Raw genomic sequence first — 27,890 nt, 5'->3', positions numbered from 1 at the left:
CCCTCCCCATTTCTTTTGTTTTCAGTTAACAAGAGTTATAAGTTACCCAAGCCTTCAGCAAACAGTAATTGAGGTGTAAAAAGGCAATTACTGCACTACAAATGAGCAGCTAGTAACACCCATTTGAATATCCTCCGATTTCTTTTCTTAATTATGCATTCCATCTGGAAGTGTGGGATGAGGACAGATGTCTACACAACTAGCAACCAAAAATTATCCTTAAGAAAATGTAGTTCTTGTCTACACTGGGAATTTGCCCCAGTTATAAACTTATGTGGCCATTCTAATGCACACCTCTGGGACATACAGGCAAAACCACTAACTGCACTGATGGATTTTACCTTTTTGCAAAGCCAGCATTCTGACTAAAATTATTACCACTATACTAAATCAATATGACACATATGCTAAATTGATTAAAATCTTGCTAAACTATAATCAAAACTTCTTGATTTAAACAAAAACCCTATAATTAACCTAGGTAGCATGTATGATTACCTGCCCTGTGGGCGGGTGGCATATGTGTGCATTCAGTGCAAGGAGTTCCTGGCCCTCAGAGACCGCGTACGGGCTTTGGAGGCCAGGGTGGCGGAACAGGAGGAGCTAAGGGAGACAGAGAGGTATGTTGATGAGGCTTTCCAGGACACTGTAAAACACTGTAAAACACTCCAGTCAGACAGACCCTGCACTGTTAAGGAGGAAGAAGGGCCCAGGGAAGTAGAGCAGTCAATGGGAGCAGAGGGAAACCTTCCCATAGTTGGGACCCTCCTTCCAGATGATGTTGGGGTATCCTCTTGCACTGAAGTTACCTCTCCGGGGGAGGGAACTCCAGTCATTAGGAAAAGGCAGGTGTTAGTAATGGGAGATTCGATCATTAGAAACGTAGATAGCTGGGTTTGTGATGAACGGGAGAACCGTATGGTGACTTGCCTTCCTGGTGTGAAGGTTGCGTATCTCTTGAGGCATCTAGATAGACTTATGTGTAGTGCTGGGGAGGAGCCGGTGGTCGTGGTACATGTAGGTACCAATGACATAGGGAAGGGTAGGAGAGATGTCCTAGAGGCCAAATTTAGGCTGCTAGGGAAGAGACTGAAATCCAAGACCTCTATGGTGGCATTCTCAGAAATGCTTCCAGTTCCACGTGCAGGGCCAGGTAGGCAGGCAGAGCTTCAGAGTCTCAATGAGTGGATGAGACAATGGTGTAGAGAGGAGGGGTTAGATTTATTGTGAACTGGGAAAACTTTTGGAATGGGGGAGCCTATACAGGAAGGATGGTCTCCACCTAAACCAAAGTGGAACCAGACTGCTGGCACTAAACATTAAAAAGGTTGCAGAGCAGTTTTTAAACTAGGAGATGGGGGAAAGCCGATTGCTGCAGAGGAGCACATGGATCAGACAGAGACTTCTCTTAGAGGAGAGTCTATTGATAGAGAGTCTCCAGGTTATAGTCAGGAGCAGAGGATGGAAGAGGATAATGTAAGGGCCAGATCAGACAAGAAACATTCACATAAAAAAGAATCTGACACATCAGAAAAGGGCAGACAAATAAACAGTGACACGTTTTTAAAGTGCTTGTACACAAATGCTAGAAGTCTAAATAATAAGATGGGTGAACTAGAGTGTCTCATGTTAAAGGAGGATATTGATATAATAGGCATCACAGAAACCTGGTGGAGTGAGGACAATCAATGGGACACAATCATTCCAGGGTACAAAATATATCGGCAGGACAGAAAAGGTCGTGCGGGGAGGGGCGGGGGGGAGAGGAGAAGTAGCACTATATGTGAAAGAAAATGTAGACTCAAATGAAGTAAAAATCTTAAATGAATCCACATGTTCCAGAGAATCTCTATGGATAGTAATTTCATGCTCTAATAAGAATATAACAGTAGGGATCTATTATCGACCACCTGACCAGGACAGTGATAGTGATGATGAAATGCTAAGGGAGATTAGAGAGGCTATCAAAATAAAGAACTCAGTAATAGTGGGGAATTTCAATTATCCCCATATTGACTGGGTACATGTCACCTCAGGACAAAATGCAGAGACAAAATTTCTCGATACTTTAAATGACTGCTTCTTGGACTCAAAAGGTAGTAACAAAATGTTTTTTAAGTACATCAGAATCAGGAAGCCTGCTAAACAACCAGTGGGGCCCCTGGACGATCGAGATACAAAAGGAGCACTTAAAGACAATAAAGTCATTGTGGAGAAACTAAATGAATTCTTTGCTTCAGTCTTCACGGCTGAGGATGTTAGGGAGATTCCCAAACCTGAGCCGTCCTTTGTAGGTGACAAATCTGAGGAATTGTCACAGATTGAAGTGTCACTAGAGGAGGTTTTGGAATTAATTGATAAACTTAACAGTAACATGTCACAGGGACCAGATGGCATTCACCCAAGAGTTCTGAAAGAACTCAAATGTGAAATTGTGGAACTAGTAACTATGGTTTGTAACCTGTCCTTTAAATCAGCTTCTGTACCCAATGACTGGAAGATAGCTAATGTAACACCAATATTTAAAAAGGACTCTAGAGGTGATCCCAGCAATTACAGACTGGTAAGTCTAACGTTAGTACCGGGCAAATTAGTTGAAACAATAGTAAAGAATAAAATTGTCAGACACATATATGGACATAAATTGTTGGGCAAAAGTCAACATGGTTTCTGTAAAGGGAAATCATGTCTTACTAATCTATTAGAGTTCTTTGAAGGGGTCAACAAACATGTGGACAAGGGGAATCCAGTGGACATAGTGTACTTAGATTTCCAGAAAGCCTTTGACAAGGTCCCTCACCAAAGGCTCTTACGTAAATTAAGTTGTCATGGGATAAGAGGGAAGATTCTTTCATGGATTGAGAACTGTTTAAAAGACAGGGAACAAAGAGTAGGAATAAATGGTAAATTTTCAGAATGGAGAGGGGTAACTAGTGGTGTTCCCCAAGGGTCAGTCCTAGACCAATCCTATTCAACTTATTCATAAATGAACTGGAGAAAGGGGTAAACAGTAAGGTGGCAAAGTTTGCAGATGATACTAAACTGGTCAAGATAGTTAAGACCAAAGCAGACTGTGAAGAACTTCAAAAAGATTTCAGAAATCTAAGTGATTAGGCAACAAAATGGCAAATGAAATAAATGTAAAGTAATGCACATTGGAAAAAATAACCTCAACTATACATACAATATGATGGGGACTAATTTAGCTACAACTAATCAGGAAAGAAATCTTGGCGCCGTCGTAGATAGTTCTCTGAAGACGTCCGTGCAGCGGCAGTCAAAAAAGCAAACAGGATGTTAGGAATCATTAAAAAAGGGATAGAGAATAAGACGGAGAATATCTTATTGCCCTTATATAAATCCATGGTACGCCCACATCTTGAATACTGCGTACAGATGTGGTCTACTCATATCAAAAAAAGGTATACTGGTATTAGAAAAGGTTCAGAGAAGGGCAAAAAATGATTAAGGGTTTGGAACGGATCCCATATGAGGAGAGATTAAAGAGGCTAGGACTTTTCATCTTGAAAAAGAGGAGACTAAGGGGGGGATATGATAGAGGTATATAAAATCATGAGTGGTGTGGAGAAAGTGAATAAGCAAAAGTTATTTATTTACTTGTTTGATAAGAACTAGGGGCCACCAAATGAAATTAATGGGTAGCAGGTTTAAAACAAATAAAAGGAAGTTCTTCACACAGCACATAGTCAACCTGTGGAATTCCTTGCCTGGGCAGATGGTGAAGGCTAGGACTATAACAGGGTTTAAAAGAGAACTAGATAAATTTATGAAGGTTAAGTCCATTAATGGCTATTAGCCAGGATGGGTAAGGAATGGTGTCCCTGGTCTCTGTTTGTCAGAGGATGGAAATGGATGGCAGGAGAGAGATTACTTGATCATTACTTGTTAGGTTCACTCCCTCTGGGGCACCTGGCATTGGCCACTGTTGGTAGACAGGATACTGGGCTGGATGGACCTTTGGTCTGACCCAGTATGGCCATTCTTATGTTCTTATGTTCTTGCTAACCAATAGATCTCAAAATATAATTGTTAATGGAGAATCCCCAGTTAGAGGGGATGTTTCTAGTGGGGTCCTGCAGGGTTTGGTTCTTGGATAGGGTGACCAGATGTCCTGATTTTATAGGGACAGTCCTGATTTTTTTATCTTTTTCTTATATAGGTTCCTATTACCCCCCACACCCTGTCCCGGTTTTTCATACTTACTATCTGGTCACCCTATTCTTGGACCAATATTGTTATCACTGATCTGGAAGAAAATATAAAATAATTACTAATGAAGTTGGCAGATGATTCAAAGATTGGTTGGGTAGTGAATAATGAGGAGGCCAGGTCACTGATACAGAGCAATCTGGATTGCTTGGTAAAATGGATGCAATCAAACAACAGGACTTTTTAACACTGCCAAATGCATGGACATACATCTAAGAACAAAGAATGTTGGCCATACTAATTGGACTGGGTATTATATTTTCTGGAAAACAGCAACTTTGGAAAGGATTTTGGAAACATTGTTGATAACCAGTTGAACATGAGCTCCCAGTGTGACATGGTGGCAAAAAAAGCTAAAATGGACGTAAACGAAGTGTTGGGGATGAGCAGGGAGGAGAGCATTATTAGCTTAATATATGGCATTAGTGAGACCATTACCGGAATACTGCATCCATTTCTGGAGTGCGCATTTTTAAAAAAGGATGTTGAAAACTTGGAGAGGGCTTAGGGAAGAAGTGAAAGAATGATTCTTGAAAACACATCTTACAAGAAGAGACTAAAAAGTTCAGTCTAAAGCTTATGAAGAAGGAACATAAGAGATGATGTGATCATGGACTGTAAATACTTATACAGGAAGATGATGATATTGGAGGGTTCTTTTAAATATAGCAGCCAAAGTTCTAAAAATATCTAATGGCTGGAGGTGGAAGTTAGCTATATTAAAATTGGAAATAAATTGCATATTTTTAACTGAGAATATTTAACCATTGGAACAGATTCCCAAGGCATGTTGGTTGAGTCCCCATCACTTGGAGTCTTTACATCAAGAATGGATATTTTTCTAATACATATGCTGTAGTTCAAACAGGTTTTTGGGCGAGACGCAAAAATTTTTAGGTAAACTTCTATGGCTCGTGTTATGCAAAGTTGTCACACTAGATGAGCACAATGGTCCCTTTTGGCTTTAAAAATCTATTAACCTATAAAAATCCAGTTTGAAATTTTAACATAAACCTAAGATGCCAGCAGTGTCTGACTGTTAGTTCAGATACAGGCACAGAATCATCCTTCTGATTGGACTGCAGAATTAGAGGAATAGTGTGCATGCAATATAGCTGCAGTCATGTTGGGTCCAAGATATTAGAGAGACAATGTAGGTGAGGTAATAAACTAATATATTTTATTGGACGAATTTCTGTTGGTGAGAGAGAGAGACAAGCTTTCAAGCCAGGCAAAGCTCTTCTTCAGGTCTGGAAAAGATACTCCCAGTGTCACAGCTAAAAGCCAGGTGGAACAGATTGTTTAGCATAAGTAGTTAGTACACATTCCAGGTGGAGTGGCCTGTTAACACCTCTGCAGTCATAAAAAAATGGGGTTAGTGGGTTTCAGATTGGTTTAATAAGCCATAAACTCAATGTCTCTGTTCAGTCCATAATTTTTAGTGTCTAGCAGAATTATGAATCTAAGCTCTCAGGCTCATCTTTTGAAAGTGTTGTGCAGGTTTCCTATAAGGCTGAGGACTGATAGATCAGATAGGAGTGATTGCTTTGTGAAAAGTGTTCATCCTCAGATAATAGGATGTTTGTGTCTTATATCATCATATATATTATATATTATTATCTGTTCTGGCAGATGTTTTGAGTTGGTATCTCCCAATCTGTGCACAGCTTGCTTCTGATGATGAACTTGGAGAGGTTGGGTGGGTTATTTGAAGCCCAGAAGTGAATGCAATGAACCCCCACTTCTGGTCTTCAAACAACCCCCAACCTCTCCCAGCAAATCATCAGAAGCAGGAATATCTCTGCTAACTACTTATGCTAAACGATCTGTTCCACTTTGCATTTAGCTGTGATTCTCTGTGAGTACCATTTCCCAGAATTGAAGAAGAGCTCTGTGAGGCTTTTTCACCAACAGAAGTTAGTCCTTTTATTGATACCTGTAACTGCAGAATGGTGGGAGTCAAGTAGCATAAACACTTTCAGAGCTTCTTTTGGTTTGAAATTAAAATTACTGCTTTAAAATAACAGTACAGATATTACTGAATATTAACTTGTGTTATCATTAAAAATATACATACAAGAAAGTTAAAATACCTGGCTCATTGGTATTAATTTAGTAATGAGGATGAAAATAATGTTGAGGAAAATTGTTCATTTAATTTAAGATAATTGCTAAGAATAAAAATCCTTTCATATGATTAAAAAGGAGGCTTACTTAAAATTTTCATAATAATTGTGATGAAAAAGACTGAAAAAACTTGCTACTGTTTGTGACAATAAAACCTTACAGCATTATCTGGCTGACAAAAGTAGTGACAATGTTCTGAATTTGAGTCAGTGGCCTAATCATCTTTCAAGTTCATTTGAATCAACACATTTTTTTTTCTAAATATGACTTTAAAAATGTCTAGATTAATTTGTTTTGTCCCAATTTTTTTTAGCCAATAATAAGCAAACCTAAGTTATTAAATGAGATAGCACTAAAGTGAGAGTAAATTTACATCAACTTAGACCAGAACAAAAATCCGTGACTAAATTAACACTGTAGCTCATTCATTATACAGTAATTGCTAAATAACTGTAAAATACATGACATACTGTTCATTACCAATGTAATTAGTACAGCTTTTTCTATCCACTTTCATGTACATCCATATTTCCAGAAAAGGAATGCAAATATAATTACTTACCAAGATGGTAGTAACAATTAAAGAGCGATTGGATAGGGAGTCTGTGATGTTTGCTGGTTTTCCTTTCTGATTCTCTGTCATGTTAAGGCCACTTGCTGGATCCCAAGTTCCAATCTATAAAAACAGCATATGCACTTTATTAATTGTCCATCAGTTCTATTAGGCACCTAGGAGAGAACACTGAAAGGAGAAGTTAAGACTGCTAACACTTATTATTCACCTCTACTGCATTATCTGCTGTCGTTATATTAAAGTCTGCTTGTTTAAAGTATGATTCACTGCACTTCAAAGTGTGTCTGGTGAAGTGTGACATTAAGGGCAAAATGATGCAAAGAATTTCTAAAGTCACTCTGAGTGCTTAATTTCCCATTTAAACTTTCATTCTCCAAGATAAACCGCCTCTGATGATAACTTGATAGCTGAGGGGAAATTCATTTGCAGAGCATACAGTATCCCTTCTGTAAATGGATTTATCCCTTCTCATCATAGTTAGCATAAGGGCAAAAAAAGATATTTTGGAGAAAATATAATGGGGAAGATTCAAATTTTATTAAGTGGAATAGTGTGATTGATTTTCTGATAAGATTCTGTACATATATCTTCTGACACTTAGGGCCCTGAAGTCCTTATCCCAGAAACAGTCAATAGCAGTTTTGCCTAAGTAAGGAGTTCAGGTTGTGTCTTATGGGGCTGCATTACTCCAGTGTTATGCCTGTATAACTCCACTAAAATCAATAGTTACACGAGTGTAAAATTCGAATAACCAAGTGGTAAATCCATACCTTAGCACTTCTCTTTAGGTGTAAGACTATTTTGGTTTTTTTGTCTTATTTTAGTTCATTATGGTGTATAGTCCCCAATCAGAACACCGACAAAATTGGGGCAGTCATGCCTGAAGGGCCCAGTCAGTGTCCAACCTGATGCTTGGACTGTGGGAGCTGAGCCTGGTGTGATAGAGTGGTCCCCCCTATGGGGGGGGCTCAGTCAATCCCTGTACCTGGTGAGGTGGTGCCACACCTCAGCCCCCGGGGACCCCAATCACACTCCCATCCCTCCCCTTCCACCTCCCATGCTGTTGCCACCCCTGAGCTTCTCGCTTTCCCTTTCTCTGGGGTGGGGTGGGGGAGACCCTCAGGAAGAGGTATTTGTTTTCCCTTTCCTCACTCCAGCAGGGGTTGCCATACACCCCCCCACACCCTCCCCACACACGGGCTGCTGTACCACCCCCCCCACACACACGGGGTCACTGTACTCCCCCCCCCCCCCCCCACACACACACACAGTAGTGCCACTCAGGTCAGTTTTTGTTCAGGAAGGACCTTAACCTACATTTCATACACTGATGTGAGCTCTCTTCCCTGCCACTCACCCCTCTGGAAAATAAGATGGGCAGCCTTTAAATCAGAGTAAGTAAGGAACTTGAATAACCTTACATACTAGCATGTTTCAGTTTTTACATGGGAGTATCCCTTGGAAGGAGTAACTATTACTACATTTCCAGACTTTCAGACCACGGGGCTCTAAAGCAGTGCTGCCCAGTCAGTCAAACGTAACCTGGAAATCGGTTGCAAGGGGGCAATCAAAAATGCACAACCCACTGGCTAAGAAAGCAGCAAAATCCTGGGGTTATTAGGAACCAGCAGAAGCCCAGGCAGGGAAGGGAAGGAACAGCTCCCTGCCTCCTTCTGCTGCTGCCTCCATCACTCAGCCACCCATGAAAGTGCAGAGATGTTGGGGAAAGCCGTGATAGGTCACTTGTAGAAGAGAACTGGCAAGAAGGGGAGAGATAAGGTGGGAGCTGGGGAAGAGGAGGCTAAGACTAGGGGTAACCTGGGTTTGTTAATGCTGTTTCTGTTCAAGAGTGAGTTAGGTAGGATTGTGTTGGGTTAATCTTCACGATCTTTCCAGCATATTCAGCAATTATAGCCTGGGCTCAGGAAAGTAGTCTATGAATAATGCAAAAAGAACAGGAGTACTTGTGGCACATTAGAGACTAACAAATTTATTAGAGCATAAGCTTTCGTGGGCTACAGCCCACTTCTTCGGATGCATATAGAATGGAACATATATTGAGGAGATATATATACACACATACAGAGAGCATGAACAGGTGGGAGTTGTCTTACCAACTCTGAGAGGCCAATTAAGTAAGAGAAAAAAAACTTTTGAAGTGATAATCAAGATAGCTCAGTACAGACAGTTTGATAAGAAGTGTGAGAATACTTACAAGGGGAGATAGATTCAATGTTTGTAATGGCTCAGCCATTCCCAGTCCTTATTCAATCCTAAATTGATTGTATCTAGTTTGCATATCAATTCCAGCTCAGCAGTCTCTCGTTGGAGTCTGTTTTTGAAGTTTTTCTGTTGTAAAATAGCCACCCGCAGGTCTGTCATTGAATGACCAGACAGGTTAAAGTGTTCTCCCACTGGTTTTTGAGTATTATGATTCCTGATGTCAGATTTGTGTCCATTAATTCTTTTGCGTAGAGACTGTCCGGTTTGGCCAATGTACATGGCAGAGGGGCATTGCTGGCACATGATGGCATATATCACATTGGTAGATGTGCAGGTGAACGAGCCCCTGATGGTATGGCCAATGTGATTAGGTCCTATGATGATGTCACTTGAATAGATATGTGGACAGAGTTGGCATCGGGCTTTGTTACAAGGATAGGTTCCTGGGTCAGTGTTTTTGTTCAGTGATGTGTGGTTGCTGGTGAGTATTTGCTTTGGGTTGGGGGTTGTCTGTAAGCGAGGACAGGTCTGTCTCCCAAGATCTGTGAGAGTGAGGGATCATCAGGAACAGTATCCCCGATAATGTCACAGCTAACCTGGTGGCTGAACTTTGTGACTTTGTCCTCACCCACAACTATTTCACATTTGGGGACAATATATACCTTCAAGTCAGTGGGAGAACACTTTAACCTGTCTGGTCATTCAATGACAGACCTGCAGGTGGCTATTTTACAACAGAAAAACTTCAGAAACAGACTCCAACGAGAGACTGCTGAGCTGGAATTGATATGCAGCTAGATACAATCAACTTAGGATTGATTATCACTTCAAAAGTTTTTTTTCTCTTACTTAATTGGCCTCTCAGAGTTGGTAAGACAACTCCCACCTGTTCATGCTCTCTGTATGTGTGTATATATATCTCCTCAATATATGTTCCATTCTATATGCATCCGAAGAAGTGGGCTGTAGCCCACGAAAGCTTATGCTCTAATAAATTTGTTAGTCTCTAAGGTGCCACAAGTACTCCTGTTCTTTTTGCGGACACAGACTAACACAGCTGCTACTCTGAAACCTATGAATAATGCAGATGCAGATATCTAAGGAGATACTTATGGGAATCCCATATGTATGCATTATCCATTTCAAATCTTAAATTCAGGAAACCATATATTTTATTTTATTAAGCCTGCCTAAAAATTCTGATACCCGTAGGCAATTAAAGTAATTTCTTCCACTACATCTTTCAACATAACATGTGTTTTGGTTAATCTAACCACATTTGTGAGTCACTGAGGATTACCACATTAGAATTTTGCTTTTTCCTTAACCAAACCTATCTAGTCTCATAAGTGGTTCTATCATTTAAAGGAGAATTTCTTTGTGTAAAAACAAATATCCTACTGTTTTCTCTAAATAGATATAATTATAGTTGCATGTTACAGCATTCTGTTTAGATTTTTTGAAAATTATGAATAAAGAATTTTAAAAACTGAAGGAAAGGGAGGGCCAGACTGCCATAGGTGTGCCACCTTACACGTTATCTCTTTTGGGTGAGCAAAGCTTCAACAACTTATACCATAGATATGGCAGACACTGCTATTGTTCGCAAGTAATGCAGCATATCAACATTCTACTAAAAGCTATTTCTTCATGAATGAAAGTAAAAGTTGAAGATTAACCTTGGCACCAAATCCGTTGCAGTAAATTTGTTTAGTGCAAGTGTTTTAATTCTCAAGCAGTCTTAAGAACTGAATAGATTTAGTAACGTATGTTCAGTGAAAACTGGAAAACAAGTAATTCCCTTAAGGCAAAAAAATGTAGTGGAATCAAACCAAGCTAATTTATTATGTATAATTGCAATCCAGCCTCTCTATGGCAATCTAAACATGTTGAGTATTATAAGGTACATGTTTAAAGGGAAGTTTACATAGCAATTGCAGTTATGAGCAAAACTTTATCATGAGATCTAAGACAATGGTGGAGGGACAATATAATCTTCAAATCCTTATTCACATAAGTAGCCTTATGTGACTAGCCTCATGACATCACTTGTGAGTAAGAATCTCATGTGAATAAGGGTCCATAAACAGGCTCTAAACTCTCACAATTTCTAGTTGCAGCCAAAGACAACATACATTTGTAGTTCCTACAGGATATGTATTTATAAAAAAACTAAGCTTTTGGATTACTTGGAGATCAATATTCAGCAATGACTTTCACATTGTTCTCCAACAGAAAGGCGGCCAGCAATGTTAAAAAGGTCTTGGGGTGTTGCTATAGGTACTGAGACACATGAACCAAACATAACAGAAGGGGACAAGGAGCAGGAAATGGAGAAATATTTATTGAATCACAGATAAGACACTCATATTACTCCCAGAATTATATTATTATTAAGGACCTATTTAGCTTGTCATATTGTGGAAATTGCAGATTCCATAATATTAGGCTTCCATTGCAATTTTGACAGTAGGAGCCCTGCCGTGTGCGGGGCTGACGGTGGGAGCCTCCGGGGGCGGGAGGGGCGCTGTCAGGCCCAGGCCCCTGCTTTCAGCCCTGGGCTGGTAACAGTGAAAACCCCCGCTCTGAGCCTCGTGTTCCCATTTTCAGCCCCAAGCAGACACCAGAAAATCACAGAAAAGTAATGATAGACTTTATTACTGCAATTATTACTTTTCCATAATTTTCCATGGCTTGTCCGCAACTCCGCTGCAATTTTTTGACAATCATCCCGCAATTCAAGTAGAGCCTTAATTGTTATGTAATTAATCTCTACTAACAGAAATGTACGTCTTATGCCTAAGAGAAATCAGTCATTTGTAGGCAGGTATATTCACAGTTCCACTGGGTAAATCAATCAAATAGATCCTTTCACTACAATATTAACAGGGTTTTCATGACATTTATCTGACACAGGCTCAATATAAACATAATAAAAAACTGAAAGATGATCAGAAGTCTCCTAAAAATATTCAGTGTGGATATAACATAGAGTTCAGCAAATACCAAAAGATATGATCTGGAAATATCCACTTGCATTTTAAAATGAATTAGCTTCATTTGTGCTCAAACGTCTTGTATGCACTTTCCACAAAGATTAGAGTAACTGAGTTTTCTCCCACAAATGTTCATGGAAAAAATTTCAAACGTGAACAAAATAAGTTTGAATTTGCACAATTATTTGTGCCAGAAAAAATGTGTAAGACTAATGCAAACACTACCAGAATTCACAAATGAGCAGTTAGTCGCAGGTCTAGAGAATAATATCACTGTGCAAAGGAGGGCTCACAAATACTATAGTAATCTAATATAAAGTATCTGAGAAAATGCAGTGATTTAGCTTAGTTCTTCTGAAAGCTCCAGAATGGCCTCAACAAATCTGCTGTCAAATGTTTAAAGTGGTCTTTTTCTTTTACCACATAGCACATTGTAAAGATCTGCTTTTAGTCATGTCAATAACAATCTAGCAAAAGTTATGTGTGAAAAAATTCTATTCCACTTTCTGTGGAAATGTAAGAAATCAAGTGTTTAGCCTCCTCTTGAACACCCTCATATTCCCTTCGAAGCTACTATATTTGCCAGAAACAATCTGATTTAATACAAATCCTCAGACTCTGTAAGACATGTATTGTACTCATCTTGAAACTGAGCTTGGCTGAGTTCATGTCTAGACTACAGAGGAGTTTACTGTATTTCAGTCAAATGAGACTTTACCCACGGATATTTCATAATATAGATTATACGCAATTTATTGCCTACTTAGACTGTAGATAAAATGTCATTTTTATAACTAACCAAATGTTCTTTCACTGTTATTTTTAGAATTACCCTCAAAATGTTGACATTTTTCTGACTGTGAGGTGCCCAAACATGCATGTACTGTTCTAGATGTGGTGCCTTTAGTGTTGCAATAAGAGGGATCACCATCTTTAGGGTCTGTGATGCAAATCTTTCAAGTGTGCAGCGAAAATCACATTGGCTTCCCGCCCATAATACATGACAAGCTCCTATAGTTTACTACCCTATCATTATTTTTATACTTATTAGACATTTCTATAGTGCTTATTACTTCAAGATCTGAGCTATTGTCTTTTTGATATTACTATTTCCCATTTAAGTCCTTTCCATTTAATCTCTGAGTTCCATATTCCATTTTCCTCAAAAAATATTTAACTTACTTGTTTGAAACTCATTTTGTTATTGCACATATTTCTGATCTCTCCAAATCTTTTTGTTCATTTGTTTGTCCTCTCTGGCATTTGTATAGTAATATACCTCCCACTTTCATATTTGTTAATTTAAGTAATGTGCCACGCACTCTTCCTTCCAGTTCATTAATGAAGATATTAAATATAGCCAAATTTGCAGTGTAATATTGGACAACATTTTTCAACTCAATTCATACCATATATTCATGTACTTCAGCCAATTTTCAGTCAATTTGATAGTGTTCTTGTCCAAGGCAATTTTATTCTTGTTTCACTAGTAATATTTCATGACACAATGTATCAAATGCTGTATTAAAATTCAGATATAGTGGGGACCAACTTAAAGTAAAGTAATTTCCCCCCGCAGAGCAGCCTTACTATAAGTAATGCTTCACTATAATGAGAGTGATAATTTGCTTTTTATAATGGATTGCAGCAATTTGGGACTGTCACTGTACTTAACTTAGGTTTCACTATGTCCAAATTCACTAAGGGAATTCTACTATACATTGTTTACTGAACTCTAATTCTTCATTTTCATGTATTATTTTAAAAAATCAGTCTTGTCTGGCATTACTTGCTATTTGTACATCCATGGTGTTTTATTGCTTACAGGTCTGTTATTCTCTAAGGCCAATATTTTCAAAAATGGGTGCATCCAGGAGAATTAATCTGAATTAATTTCGGCTATGAATTTGAAGTGGATTCGTTAAACCATATTAAATCTCTGTGTGAACACCCTCCTGCAGAATTAAAGTGGTGTTACATAAGTTTAATTACTTTGGAAATTAATTAAACTAAACCGAATTAGGGTCATTTTGTTTCTGAACAACAGGGATTTAATGTGGTTTAACGAATCCACTTCAAATTCACACCTTTAGTTAATTCAGATAATTTTCATGGATGTCCCCATACAGACAAGCCCTTGGGCATGCTCATTCCAATGCAGGATCATTCCCTACTGTACTGTCTCTAAGGTTTTTATTTAGTACAGTTTTATAAGTCCCAAGAGATGGGTCTTCCACCACTTCTCTTTGAAGGCTATTCTGCTGCTTGAGCCACCTAACTGTGAGAAAGTTTACCACAATACATAGCCGTAATTTTCCAGTTTGTTAATTTCATGGTTCTACTCACTTCCCCATCTTTGTTGTGTGTACTCAAATGCTTATAAACCAATATATTGTTCTCAGTCACTATTTAGCTAAAATAAAATATTTAAACTCTTCAATTGTCCATGAAAGCCAATTCTTCCACCCCTGATTATTTTTGTTGTTCTTCCTGCAGTTTGTCAATATATTTTGGTAATAACCCAAAATGAATGCAATATTTCAGTGAGGTCACAATAAACCATATAGAAAGGGATTACTAACTCCCTGCTCTGTGATACCTTTGTAGCAGGCAGCTCAAACTAGTGGTTTTTTGTTTTAGATTTTTTAACCTCCACAGCCTACTATGTCTATTTTGCTGCCCCTTATGTCTCTTTCAGCATTACTGCTTCCCAAGTTTCTCCCTCCTATTAGGTATCTGTGTTGTGGATTATTTTCCTCCAGATGTATGTCTGCAATCTTTTCCAAACTGAAAAATTTCTGACTGCATTTGTTTCCCAAATTTCTAATCTCTGTGTCTCTTTGTTTTACTTCTTTGTCTTGACTGTGGTTCATATCTCCTAATTTCAACTGTATCAACTGTAAATTTAATTAACATGCTTTTTGCTCCCTCTTCCAGATCAAAAGTTATGTTTAATAAGGCCAGACATAACACAGATCGCTATGGAAGACAATAGACACTTCCTGTAGTTCAATATGTTGCCATTTATCAACACCTTTTGTTGATGGTCTTTCAGATAACTTTCAATCCACATGACACTGTTTCTATCCAAGCCAATTTGCATTAATTTTTCAACTAAGATTGCAAAATACAGTATCAAATACTTTACTGAAGTCCAAATATATTACATCCACTGTGTTCCTTTCATCCACTAATTTTGTATTTCTATCAAAAAAGCAATCAAGCTTGTCTGGCAAGATTTATGATTTATGCTGCTTATTGTTCTTATACTCCACTGGTCCTCAGTGTCTGTACCAGATGCTTGCTATAGCTCCTTGATTTTTATTTCCTGTATCCACACCCTAGTATTTCACTGTTATTCATTATTAAATTGCATCACACTGGTTTTGTGAATGCTTCTGAAACATATTATAGGGCCTGATCATCCTCAACTCACTCATATCAATCAAAGCTGAGAGTGCTCAGCACCTCTCAGGATCAGGCCCACAGTGCTACTTCACCTCTTCCTCAAGGTACCCATCAATAATAATACCCAGTTTTGATAACTGTATCACTTCCAGTTTTTATTTATTTCCCATATTCCTTGTATAGTACATAAATCCTTATGTTTGTTGTTATATATGTGTCTGTAGATCATTTTCATCCTTCCTCATTTTCAAATCGGAATCATATACCCACCAACCTAGCTTAAAATCTACCTACCAAGCTCAGTTTTAAATCCATATGTTTGTTAATTCTTCTGATGAAATGGAGATCTATTGCACACACTCCCCTCTCATCAAAGAAATCCTTGTAATGCTCCATAAAAACAAGCTCCTTCTCTGTTCCATTAGCTAGTACTGATTGGCTTGTCTCCAGAATCAGTTTTCTCCCTTCTTCACACTCACATGTGGCACTGGAAGACTCTCTGAGATGCTCAGCTGCATTGCTGCCATCATCAGTTCTATTTCCATGCCTCTAAAGTCAGCCTTGATTCTATAGAACTATTAGCCCCACTTTTCTCATTTTCTCCCATGTGGACTGCAATAAGTGGATATTTGAGTTGTAGATGGCCTGGACCATATTTTCAGAACAACCATTTGCCAGGTTGACTCTTGACTCTTGTTTCTGGTGGGCTCCCTTTCAATCATTACTCAGGAGACTGACTGTCCTCAGTCTCCTCTTAGTCTATTTATTCCCTAACTCATGAAGGCCAGAGTGTGTGTCGCTGGTGATTACGTTGAACAGCTCTATATTGTTTCCCTTCTCTTCTTCCTTGTTGTCTGTCTACCTTCATACTTCACCATATCCATCCCATCCTTAGTCTCAAGTGGCTGGGTCTCTCATAACAGTGCCTCCCTTTGTGAACTGATTCAGCTTCTCCTGCTGCTTCAGACCCTTCACTTTTTCTTCCAGAATGGAAGTCAGCTTGCACTGCAAACATATGTATCCCACCTGGCATTCATACAGAAAACATAACATTTTCTGCAATTGACTGTCTCTGTTTCTTTGGTGGTCATTTCTCAGTTACTGCTAATACAACTTGCTCTCTTGCTGAATCAAGAAGATTCCCTACTATAAATCTTCATTCTTAAACACTCTTGAGGAATAACCAGTTTGAGGCCCTGTGGCTGTACCTTTGCCACTAGGATAATATGAAGCCTCTAGTAGTGGATTTGGGATAGGATTAATATAACAATGAATATTATTTACATTAAACTCCTTTATTCGGTTATACATAAAGCTTTATGGAAAAAGGAAATGAGAATCTTGTTGCATATTGCAAAATTGACTTCTTCTACTCTGTATAGTAGAAGTAAGATTTGGGCATTCTTACCTTGGGGCAGTATTTGGCAACGCTTTCTCTGGAGCAAAGGGAAGCCACAGTGTTTACTGCAGACCTCTGGACTCTATCTTGGGTCATATGAGGGTCTTGTAAATGCAATTTATAACTTTATATTGCACCACCTGTTGTTAAGAATTTAGTATTGCAAGGACAGCAGCTCCCTATTGAAGAGTGGAAAACTACTCAGTATTGGTTTGTTTTTATTCTGTTTTCTTTTATTTTAGGCGGTTTGTTGCTGTTGGCCCCTTACATCTTCCTGATTGGAAGTTGTAAGGTGGAAAAGTGGTTTAATGAGAAAGGAAATATGTACATACAGATACATATATAAAGAAAAAAAAGTGAGGGAGATTGAGTGGAGACCACTGATTAACTAAAACCAGTAAAAGGTGGCCAAGGGACTATAAAACTGGTCTATAGCCTCCTGAGCTCATTCCAGCCTGGAATCGTTCCAGTTTAAGAGCCCAGTTAGACTAAGACCTTTGATCCAAGCTATACACTCAGCCTAGGTGAGGATTTTGTGATGGTTATATCTCTGAGTAAGAGTTTTTGCCAGATGCCTTCTTGCCCTTGAAGGTGGATTTCAGAAGGGGGGGGGTGTGATTGTTTCATATGATTGTTGCTATTCGAGTTCTGAAAGTTAAAATTAAAAGTTCCCTATTTTGATACTTAATGGACTCCTGATTTACAATCTGCTTTAATGGTTTATGCTGTATTTACTGAGTCTATGATCCATGCTACAGTTGTATTATGACAACCTGCTCCCTTCATCTGCAATCACTTTCAGATCTCAGAGCAACGTTTTCAAGTGTGTTTTCCTATAACTAGGCACCTATATTCCATAAGGTGTAGGCACTTAAATGAGAGGCCTGATTTTCAGAGCTGGTGAGTACTCATCTCTACATCCCCTCTCCTGGTTCTCTTCTCTGCTCCACACATTTTTCAAGACAGTCTTCATCTTTCAATCAGACTCAATCCCAAGTCCCCACAGCTCCCAACATTTGGCCCATAGTGGACTAAAGAATTATAGAATTCCTCGCAGCAGACCCAGATTTACATTCCTGTACTGTATTCAGAGCGAGCATCCGTGATGCCTCTCTTAGCTAGAGGGCAGGTTAACCTCTTCCTTGTTAACTTCTGCATAGGTTACGTTGGACACGGATTGGGAGAGAAATCAGGCCAAAATTTCAGACATGGGTGCCTATCATTAGGCACTATATATCCACAGCTATCTGAAGAAAGCTGAAGCTGAAAGGAGAAATGAGGCTTTGTATGTTTCTCTTCCTCTCTGTAATGTAGCTGAATTAAGCCACACTTTATAACCCTCTTTTGGACTCAGTTGAAGAAGGTCATGCATTATGGAGTAGATTTTCAATGGAGCTCATCCTCCAGCAGCTCCCACTGAACCACCTAAATATGTGGCCAGATTTTCAAAATTGTTCAGCACCCAGAAACTCCTTCAAGAACAATGACCTGTCCAGTGTTCTGGACACTTCTGAAACACTGGCCATTTAATTTTGGTGCCTAAAGGGAAGCTGAGCAACTGTTTTGAAAATCTGTGCTGCAACTCCGGCACTATTAAAATCAATGGGAATGCAACCATTGACTTCCGGGGAGTAGAATTTCAAGCCTGGTCCAAATTATGGGTGTGCTGCACTTTTTTCAATGTATTGCTATCAACCTTAATTTTGGGCTGGGGTTGAGCAAATCCCTGTTGACTGTATGTTTAGTGCTTATGGAGCAGGACAGATACTCTCCATTTGCTTTCTTGTTTTATAACAGAAAGCTGTTTAAATTTCACCTAGACATTCAGATTCCTCCCCACATCATTACCCCATCTCCCCAGAATTTCCTAAAAAAACCTATTAAAAAGATAACAAACCATCTCTAGAAACCCCCAGCCCTACTTCTAGAAACACTCAGCTAGTATCCAGCCCTCTGTTTCCATCATCCTCTTTTGCAAAATATATGCTTGTTATTTACTTTCTCTACAGCACCTTACAAATTTGTCTTAAGCATTTACCTTGTTATACTTAAAAATGCTACTCTAACATTTTTGGTACTTGTTCTATGGTTATATGTTGATTATTTATATTTATGTCTGGTGATTGATATTCTGTAATCTCTATGGATATGAACTGTATACACAAATATTCAGAGCAAAACTCAAGTGTTTCTTAATTATAATGGTATCGAGACCCTAGTTAATGAAGGCAGTACACATTCCCATAGTTCTAGTATAACACATTGCCCAAAACAAAATGCTTAAGTTGTCCTAAGTAATACTTTACCTCTATTTCCTAATTGTGAGTTAGCTCTTTATTTCCATCATAAACATAAGAGGTTGTGGGTTTTTTTTTGTAAGGTTATTAAAGGCTACCTCCTTCTTAAGAGCACAAATATGCACCTACATTCAATATGATGCAGTTGTAACATGATATAAATAGCTTTCTCATATAGGGAAAGTATTTTTTTAATATTTCACATTATTCTCCAAGTAAATAAGATGAACATCTCAAGTACCTTTTCAAGACCTTCTTCCTTGAGGCTGATCACATCTAAATCAAAATCTGTCCTTAAGCCATTGGTTTTGTTGAAAGTTATCCTGCCTGTGAGGCCTTCCCAGTGGGCCTATGGAAGAATAAAAATAATTTCCATAAATAAGAAGCCAAAAAAAAAAAGAACAAAAAATTAATTTCTACCAAAATGGGAAGATTAATTATTCATTACATCTAAATAATTCACCTTGTGGCTGATCTAAAGATAAAATAATTTCATATTCATTTCTGAGATTCTCAGGGTTTTTCCTAATTAAACCAACCTTTCTTTAATCTTTGTACACAATTTCTTAACAGCCTTCCATTTTAGCCAATAAAAGTGGTCTCACTTAGTGTGATGAAAGACTGTTTCCATTAACTCGCCTCAGACATTTATAATTACCATTTTTATTTTCCCCACTATATGTACTAGATTTGTTTAATTTCTGTCATTTTTCTTTTCTGCAAATAAGGTCTTGATGCTGCGAGGTGCTAAGCCTCAAATCCCTTTGAGACAACAGGCATTGACAGGGTGTTGGAACAATTTTTATAGTGGGGGTGCTGAGAGCCATTTAAACAAACTGTAAACCCTGTATATAATGGAAACAACTTCAAGCCTGGGGGTGCGGCAGCACTCCCAGGACCCCTAGTTCCATCAGCTATGACATTTATGGGACCTGAGTCAGCACCTATCAGAAATGAATGCTTAATTTTAGAAGGCACAATATATTATTTTCTTATAATTTAGAGATGACAATTTTTAAGTGGTAGAGCCAAATGTTGCCATTAATGGGTTCTGCAAGCATGGTCATTGTTAATAATTGAAAATAAGAAGTATATTACACTCCCAATATTATCTGTTATAGTGAAAGCATTCAAGAGGAGATGCAAGATCATAAATTGCTTTTCTGACAAGTAGGCACTGTTAAAGATGGAAATTTACTGCACTGCTGTATTTCTCTTTACCACAGTATCTCCTCTACTTACAATGGAAAATTCAGAGCTAGGCACTTACGGGACAACATATTTGAACAGTGTACAGTGTTGACCCTCAACATCTTAAATTATCCATGACTGTATAAGTACTAAATTTTAAATAAAAATCCAAGAGAAGTTACATTGAGGCAAAACATATAAATTAAAGACATTTATGGAAGAAAATAATCCAGCCTATAGATTTTTACATTACCAGAGCTGTACAGAATAAATAGCGAACAGATTAAAGTGGAAAAGGCAGAGGTAAAGTTGCCTGGGAAGTGGTGGACCAAGGAATATAGGCTAGAATTTTGCTTTTCGAATTATTTATTACATATTTGCCTCTATGATCATTTTAGCATCACAGAAGTTCCAAGAAAGATCTATCAGCAAAACATTTCATTTTGTCTATTTGCAGTGCAGTACTTTCACCCTTTTGTGTTTTTTATATGTATAAATTGTTCCTGTATGAACAACCATATGAACAGTTTTTAAATGTAAATGCGGCTTTGACTGCAAGTCTCCCCCCACACAACAAGCAGAAATAATCCCACCTGCTGGGGGGGGGGATTAAAGTAGACTAAGGGTGCGGGGGAAGATGGGATGTGGGTAGGGGTAAGAAGAAACCAGAACATATTTTATTAAAGACATACCTCTTTAATGAGACTCATAAAGCGGGTCCCAAAGCGCCATGGTTTGTGCCGATTACACTGTAATGAACTGACAGTCATCTGTGGGAACTGCTGGACAGCCACTGACACCACATGAACTGCATCATACATTAAAGCTGCGTCTGTCTGAAATTAGAATGAAATCAATGCAGTGAACACAAAATTGAAAGTGCATGACAGAGAATAAAAAAAAGAGAGAAAGAAAAAATCTGTCCTGCTGTTTGTTATAATGCAGGGAGAAAACAGTATGACTGCCTGTGCAGCACTGTCAAATAAAACATAGTTACCAAGTTCCTACATCAGAAATGTCAAGCTCTTCAGTTTTAGCTTTTCTTTTTTAATCCAGATATAAGGGCCCAATTATATACTATCTGGGATCACTGCAGAGCTCTGACAACTAAGATGACTTGTTTATAATATTAAAAAAGAAGTACCTTAGGGGCCTATATAAATCACACTATGCATGTATAAGTCAACGAGCAAGTTATTCTCTTGGGTGAGGAGGAAAATGAAAGATTACAAAGGCCTCAGCTAAGAAGGAACATACACAGGCGGTGAAAATAATAATATTTTTCTATTTTAGAATTACAGAGAAGATACAATCCCAAAGGTGCTCAGCATAGTCACTAATCACTTTTTAGGAACTCAGTTTAATCCCTAGGGTTGACTTGACCAATTTTTCCCATAAATGAGAGGCAATTCAGATTTACATTAAAATTCATATTCATTTTAATTGTTATCTTGTGCCCGTCAAAATAAATAGCCTTTTTATGCCCAGTAAATGCTAACCAGCATCATGCTAACAACAGTATTGAGCTAGTCACTCAACCGACACAGTACATTTTGCAAAGAAACCAATATGTCTCTTTCATTTTGTTTGATAAACAGTGGCAAGTGTTGCCACCAAAACTGAGAAGAGGACCTCAGACTCAGCCGGTAGAAATGAACTCTGCCTTCTGCTCACCATACCTTAGAGAAAAAGGACCTATTTCCCCTTCTCATTCACATAATTAGTGAGCCGTGAAATGAGTTCTTTAATGGATAGGAAACCTGGAGATTATTGCACTTGTCACAATACAATACAATGTAATACAAAATGAGCTTATATCGTGCCTTTCATGCAAATGCATCCCAGGGCATTTTACAATATACAAAAGTGCTATGCCTTTATAGACCATAAGACACATTTAGATTTAAATAGGTCTCCTGAGGTGACATTTCAAAATTCAAATGGGAATAAATCCCAATTTTGAAATAGTCAGTACAATAGCTTCAGATGATTCAAGCAGCAACTAAGCTTATACTGATACTACAACTCAGACAAAAAATACACAGATCCTATATTGTTCACCACCTAATAACTCATTAAAATATTTTTAAGGCCAAATTGATATCGGAGAAGGAGCCAATATAGCTCCCAAAGGCTGGAGTAATAAACTAAGTCTACTTTGTATACATTAAAATTCTGGTGGCCGAATCTTGCTAAAGTTGGAGTTATTCAATATTTTCTCAAGGAAACCATAAAATAATGTACTACACATTAGTCTGGCTCAGATTTCAAATGTATGTGCTATGGTCTTCTTGCAAGCATTATTTTCACTGGCCAACTTCTAACAATATTCCCCGAACCAAAGAAAGGAAATGCTAATCACACATCTCCTGTAGAAATCAGTAGTCAGAATGCTTTCCATAGTAACCATCACCATTTTTAGCAAAAACAGGAATAAGAACAGTGTTATTGAAAGAGAGAGACAGCCCACTGCAACAAATAGATTAAACTAATCAACAACTAAACCTCCTTCATGTTCAATTTGTCCCACCCCAACCATGAACAAATATGTCTGGAGGAGGACAGTATGTAGACTACCTTCTCCTGCAGAACAGGGGAGACAATGGTCAGAGAAGCAAGCCAGAGCCAGAAAATTAAACTAAAAGGAATAGACAGTTATGAGAAGTGACCCTGTGAAGAGCAGGCTGTGGCAGGAAGAGCTCTGTGTGCATGGCAGAAAAGCCAGAGATAAGTGTGAACCTTTGGATTGCAGTGATAGACTTTACTGGTGGGACTATTTGGAAGGCTTTGCAAACTAGCCCCAAGTGAAAAGCGTAGGACTGATAAGAAAAACTGTGGGGAGCCTTTACGGGGCTCTGAAGAGGGAGAACAGAGGGAGGCTGCTTCAAAGGGAATTCTGGTCACCAGGAACCACTCAGGAAGCAGCAGCCCTCTCAAGGCACTAAAGATTTCCAAAGTGAATTTTCATTGTGTTTGCAGTTAAGAGCCATTTTCATCAACAAAAATAATCCTTTTTTCCTTCTGATCAAAACTACAACTTCTCATAAATACTTGTGAAAAAGTTTCACTCAGACATTCATGAAGTGAAACCTAGTACAATAATGTTCACAGTCCACAGATATCTATCAAGAATACAAGCAACATGCTCTTGAGTGTAAATATATTATTTCATGTACAACCATCAAAATAACTGCAAAATCTAGATAAACATAAGTCGCAGAGTGACACAAAACCTTATAACGTTGCCCAGTGCAAACTGCTTTAACGAGGAATTGTTAGGAATACTGAATAATGCAGTTACTTGAATTTCAGGGAGTCAAATTAAAATTGTCTGCTTCAGAAGTAGGTAGGGTTGCCAGGTATCCAGTTTTTGACCGGAACACTCGGTCGAAAAGGGACCCTGGCGGCTTTGGTCAGCACCACTGATCAGGCTGTTAAAAGTCCAGTTGGCAGCACAGCAGGACTAAGGCAGGCTCCCTGCCTGCCGGGACGCCGCGTGACTCCTGGAAGCAACGGCATGTCCCCCCTCCAGCTCCTACGCATAGGGTCAGCCAGGGGGCTCCGCACACTGCCCCCACCCCAAGCACTGGCTTTGCAGTTCCCATTTGCTGGGAATCCTGGCCAATGGGAGTTGCAGAGTGGCACCTGTGGATGGGGCAGCACGCAGAGCCACCTGGTTATGCAACTGCATAGGAGCCAGAGGGGGAACATGACACCGTTTCCGGGAGCCGCCTGAGGTAAGTACCGCCTGGAGCCTGCACCCTTGACCCCCTCCCATGCCCCGAGCCCCAGCCCCAGCCCTGATCCACCTCCCTCCCTCCAAACACCTCAGTCCCAGCCCGGACCACCCTCCTGTACTCCCAACCCCTCATCCCCAGCCCCACCCCAGAGCCCGCATCCCCAGCTGGAGCCCTCACATCCTCCTGCACCCCAACCCCCTGAGCCAGCCCAGTGAAAATCAGCAAGTTAGGGTGGGGACAGCAAGCGATAGAAGGAGGGGGGATGGAGTGAGTGGGGGGCGGGGCCTTGGAGGAGGATATTTGGTTTTGTGCGAGTAGAAACCTGGCAACCCTAGAAGTAGGACTATGTCCATTTTAAAAAAAATATCATGTAATTTGATTCTTTTTCTTTTGTCCGTTCTACAAAATGGTTTGAAAAGTGAGGTTAATGCTTTAGCATAGTATCAGGGGGTAGCCGTGTTAGTCTGTATCCACAAAAACAACAAGGAGTCCAGTGGCACCTTAAAGACTAACAGATTTATTTGAGTATAAGCTTTCGTGGCTAAAAAACCTCACTTCTTCAGATGCATCTTGTTGTTTTTGCTTTAGCATACATTCTTTGAACATGATGGTATATCTGTGTCCAGCATCCAACGTGGTTTTGGTTGTTGTGGGTGACTTTTGGTTGTTTTTGTTTGTTTGTTTGTTTTTGCTAATCATTATCTCACTACCTTGGTGTGTTTGGGACCTCCCCCCTTCACCTTCCTCTTCCTCACAACGGTGCCAAGAAAGGGAAAGGCAAGAAAGTCTCTGGATATGTCTACACTTGGAGCTGAGGGTGTGATTTTTATTTTTACCACACAAGCTTGATCAAAGCTCGCACAAGTATGTAGTCTCAAGCTGGGAATCATACCCCTAGCTCCAAGTATAGATATATCCTTTATCATCCAGGTGCTGGGACTTGTCCTACCCACCGCCACTCCTTTTGGGTGATGGGGGTGGTGGAGGACAGTGTTATAGGCTCCTCTCCTGTAGTGGGGTGAGGGGACACTGGATGAGTTTAAGGAGCTTCCTGGGGATGGGAAGTCTTTGTAGGCTTCATGTTTCACCCTCACCCATTCCACCTTTACATAGGTGTGCTGGGTCTCCTGTAATGCCAGGGGCTAGGCTGATCACCAGTTTTGGAATCATAGAAGATTAGGTTGGAAGAGACCTCAGGAGGTCATCTAGTCCAACCTCCTGCTCAAAGCAGAACCAACACCTATTACATCCTTAAAAACCAGGCCTTAAAAACCTCTAAGGATGGAGATTCCACCATCTCCCTAGGTAACCCATTCCAGTGCTTCACCACCCTCCTAGTGAAATAGTGTTTCCTAATATTCAACCTAGACCTCCCACACTGCAACTTGAGACCATTGCTCCTTGTTCTGTCATCTGCCACCACTGAGAACAGCCGAGCTCCATCCTCTCTGGAACCCCCCTTCAAGTATTTGAAGGCTGCTATCAAATCCACCCTCACTCTTTTCTTCTGCAGACTAAACAAGACCAGTTCCCTCAGCCTTTCCTCATAAGTCATGTGCCTTAGACCTCTAATCATTTTCATTGCCCTCCGCTGGACTCTCTCCAATTTGTCCACATCCTTCCTGTAGTGTGGGGCCCAAAACTGGATGCAATACTCCAGATGTGGCCTCACCAGTGCAAAATAGAGGGGAATAATCACTTCCCTAGATCTGCTGGCAATGCTCCTAGTAATGCAGACCAATATGCTGTTACCCTTCTTGGCAACAAGGGCACACGGCTGACTCATATCCAGCTTCTCATCCACTGTAATCCCCAGGTCCTTTTCTGCAGAACTTCTGCTTAGCTAGTCGGTCCCCAGCCTGTAGCAGTGCATGGGATTCTTCTGTACTAAGTGCAGAACTTTGCACTTGTCCTTGTTGAACCTCATCAGATATCTTTTGTCCAATTTTCCAATTTGTCTCGGTCACTCTGGATCCTATTCCTACCCTCCAGCGTATCTACCTCTCCCCCAGCTTAGTGTCATCCGCGAACTTGTTGAGGGTGCAATCCATCCCATCATCCAGATCATTAATGAAGATGTTGAACAAAACCAGCCCCAGGACCAACCCCTGGGGCACTCCGCTTGATACCAGCTGCCAACTAGACATTGAGCTGTTGATCAATACCCATTGAGCCTGACAATCTAGCCAGCTTTCTATCCACCTTATAGTCTATTCATCCAATCCATACCTTTTTAACTTGCTGGCAAGAATACTGTGGGAGACCATAACAAAAGCTTTGCTAAAGTCAAGATATATCATGTCCCCTGCTTTCCCCATATCCACAAAGCCAGTTATCTCATCATAGAAGGCAATCAGGTTGGTCAGGCATGACTTGCCCTTGGTAAATCTATGTTGACTGTTCCTGATCACTGTCCTCTCCTCCAAGTGCTTCAGAATGGTTTCCTTGAAGATCTGCTCCATGATTTTTCCAGGGACTGAGGTGAGGCTGACTGGTCTGTAGTTCCCCAGATTCTCCTTCTTCCCTTTTTTAAAGATGGGCACTATATTTGCCTTTTTCCAATCGTCCAGAACCTCCCTCAATCGCCATGAGTTTTCAAAGATAATGGCCAATGGCTCTGCAATCACATCAGTCAATTCCCTCAGCACCCTCGGATGTGTTAGATCTGGACCCATGAACTTGTGCATCTGGAAGGGATTTTCCCCACATGGTGAAATTGACAAACTGATGTTTGGGTTTTTTCCCCTTCAATCTGGCATACAGGAGACCTGTTGGGGGGCTTCCAATGAAGTTGGTGGGTTGCAAATGGTCCAGTTAAAGGCCCCAAATCCCACTGAGCTTGCTAAGCACTCATGGAGAGGGATATTCCTCTATCTGAGTGGCTCTTCTCCCTCCAGTATGGGGAAAGGAAGGATCTGGGATCTTGACATCCAGAAAGAGTCATTGGACAGGCCTGAGGGTGTAGAGGGGGCATGGCCTTCCCTTCACACTCACCCTCAGGCGCAGTACATCAGAAGCCAGAGGTACCAGTTGAGATCAGCACTGGAACACTCTTGCTGAATACTTTTGGGTGTTAACTACTATTGGTTAAAAAAAATTGCAGCTTCCACATTTACCCACATTTGTATGTGGACACAGAAACAGAGAGACATAAATGGCTACATATACTGAACCTCTACATGTCACTTTTTTCCAAGTACAAGAGAGGTCGATGTACCCAATGAACTGCATTACTTTTGTTTACACCTCAATATATTTTAGTTCTTATCTAGTTTTAAAATGCAAAAATATACTTTACAATTTTAGAAGACATCTACTATATGTGTATTATACACTCAGGCATGACATTAATTCAGGATAGGGGTTTTCCTGACTAATTCTATTTCTTCATTAAATAGTTCTAAAGAAGTAGTACTGCTCTTCAGACAGAAAATCCTATTTCAGTTTTTATTATACAAATCCCAGCCTTCTTTAAACCCTAATCTACAAATTCTAAGTAATTTAGATGATATTCAAGCATGATGTGGAGGAATTCTTCACTGATCAAAACCAGTTGATTAAGAAACGGATGGAAAGCAGGTAAACCTACAGGTTTCCAATTAAGTTTCATTTAACTAATATAATTATTTTTTCTTAATTAAATTTTTCACTAATAAAAGCCTAGAGAAATAAATGGCCTCCGGTTTTAAAGATATTCTGTGGAAT

General features: G+C 39.6%; 1 protein-coding gene across 1 annotated transcript in view; it reads right to left on the bottom strand.

The window, feature by feature from the left end:
- Window positions 1-27,890, bottom strand: part of GRIK2 (glutamate ionotropic receptor kainate type subunit 2) — a 591,009-nt gene that overhangs the window by 262,398 nt on the left and 300,721 nt on the right. The window contains exons 7-9 of the mRNA XM_065402064.1: window positions 21,138-21,281; window positions 19,496-19,603; window positions 6,920-7,033 (exon numbers count right to left, since the gene is read on the bottom strand). Of these exons, the coding sequence (XP_065258136.1) occupies window positions 6,920-7,033; window positions 19,496-19,603; window positions 21,138-21,281 (366 nt within the window). The remainder of the gene's footprint in view (window positions 1-6,919; window positions 7,034-19,495; window positions 19,604-21,137; window positions 21,282-27,890) is intronic.

Source organism: Emys orbicularis, chromosome 3, assembly GCF_028017835.1.
Source record: "Emys orbicularis isolate rEmyOrb1 chromosome 3, rEmyOrb1.hap1, whole genome shotgun sequence".
Lineage (NCBI taxonomy): Eukaryota > Metazoa > Chordata > Testudines > Emydidae > Emys > Emys orbicularis.
Note: the sequence above shows the minus strand (reverse complement) of the source record. Positions and strands in the feature narration are given on the sequence as shown.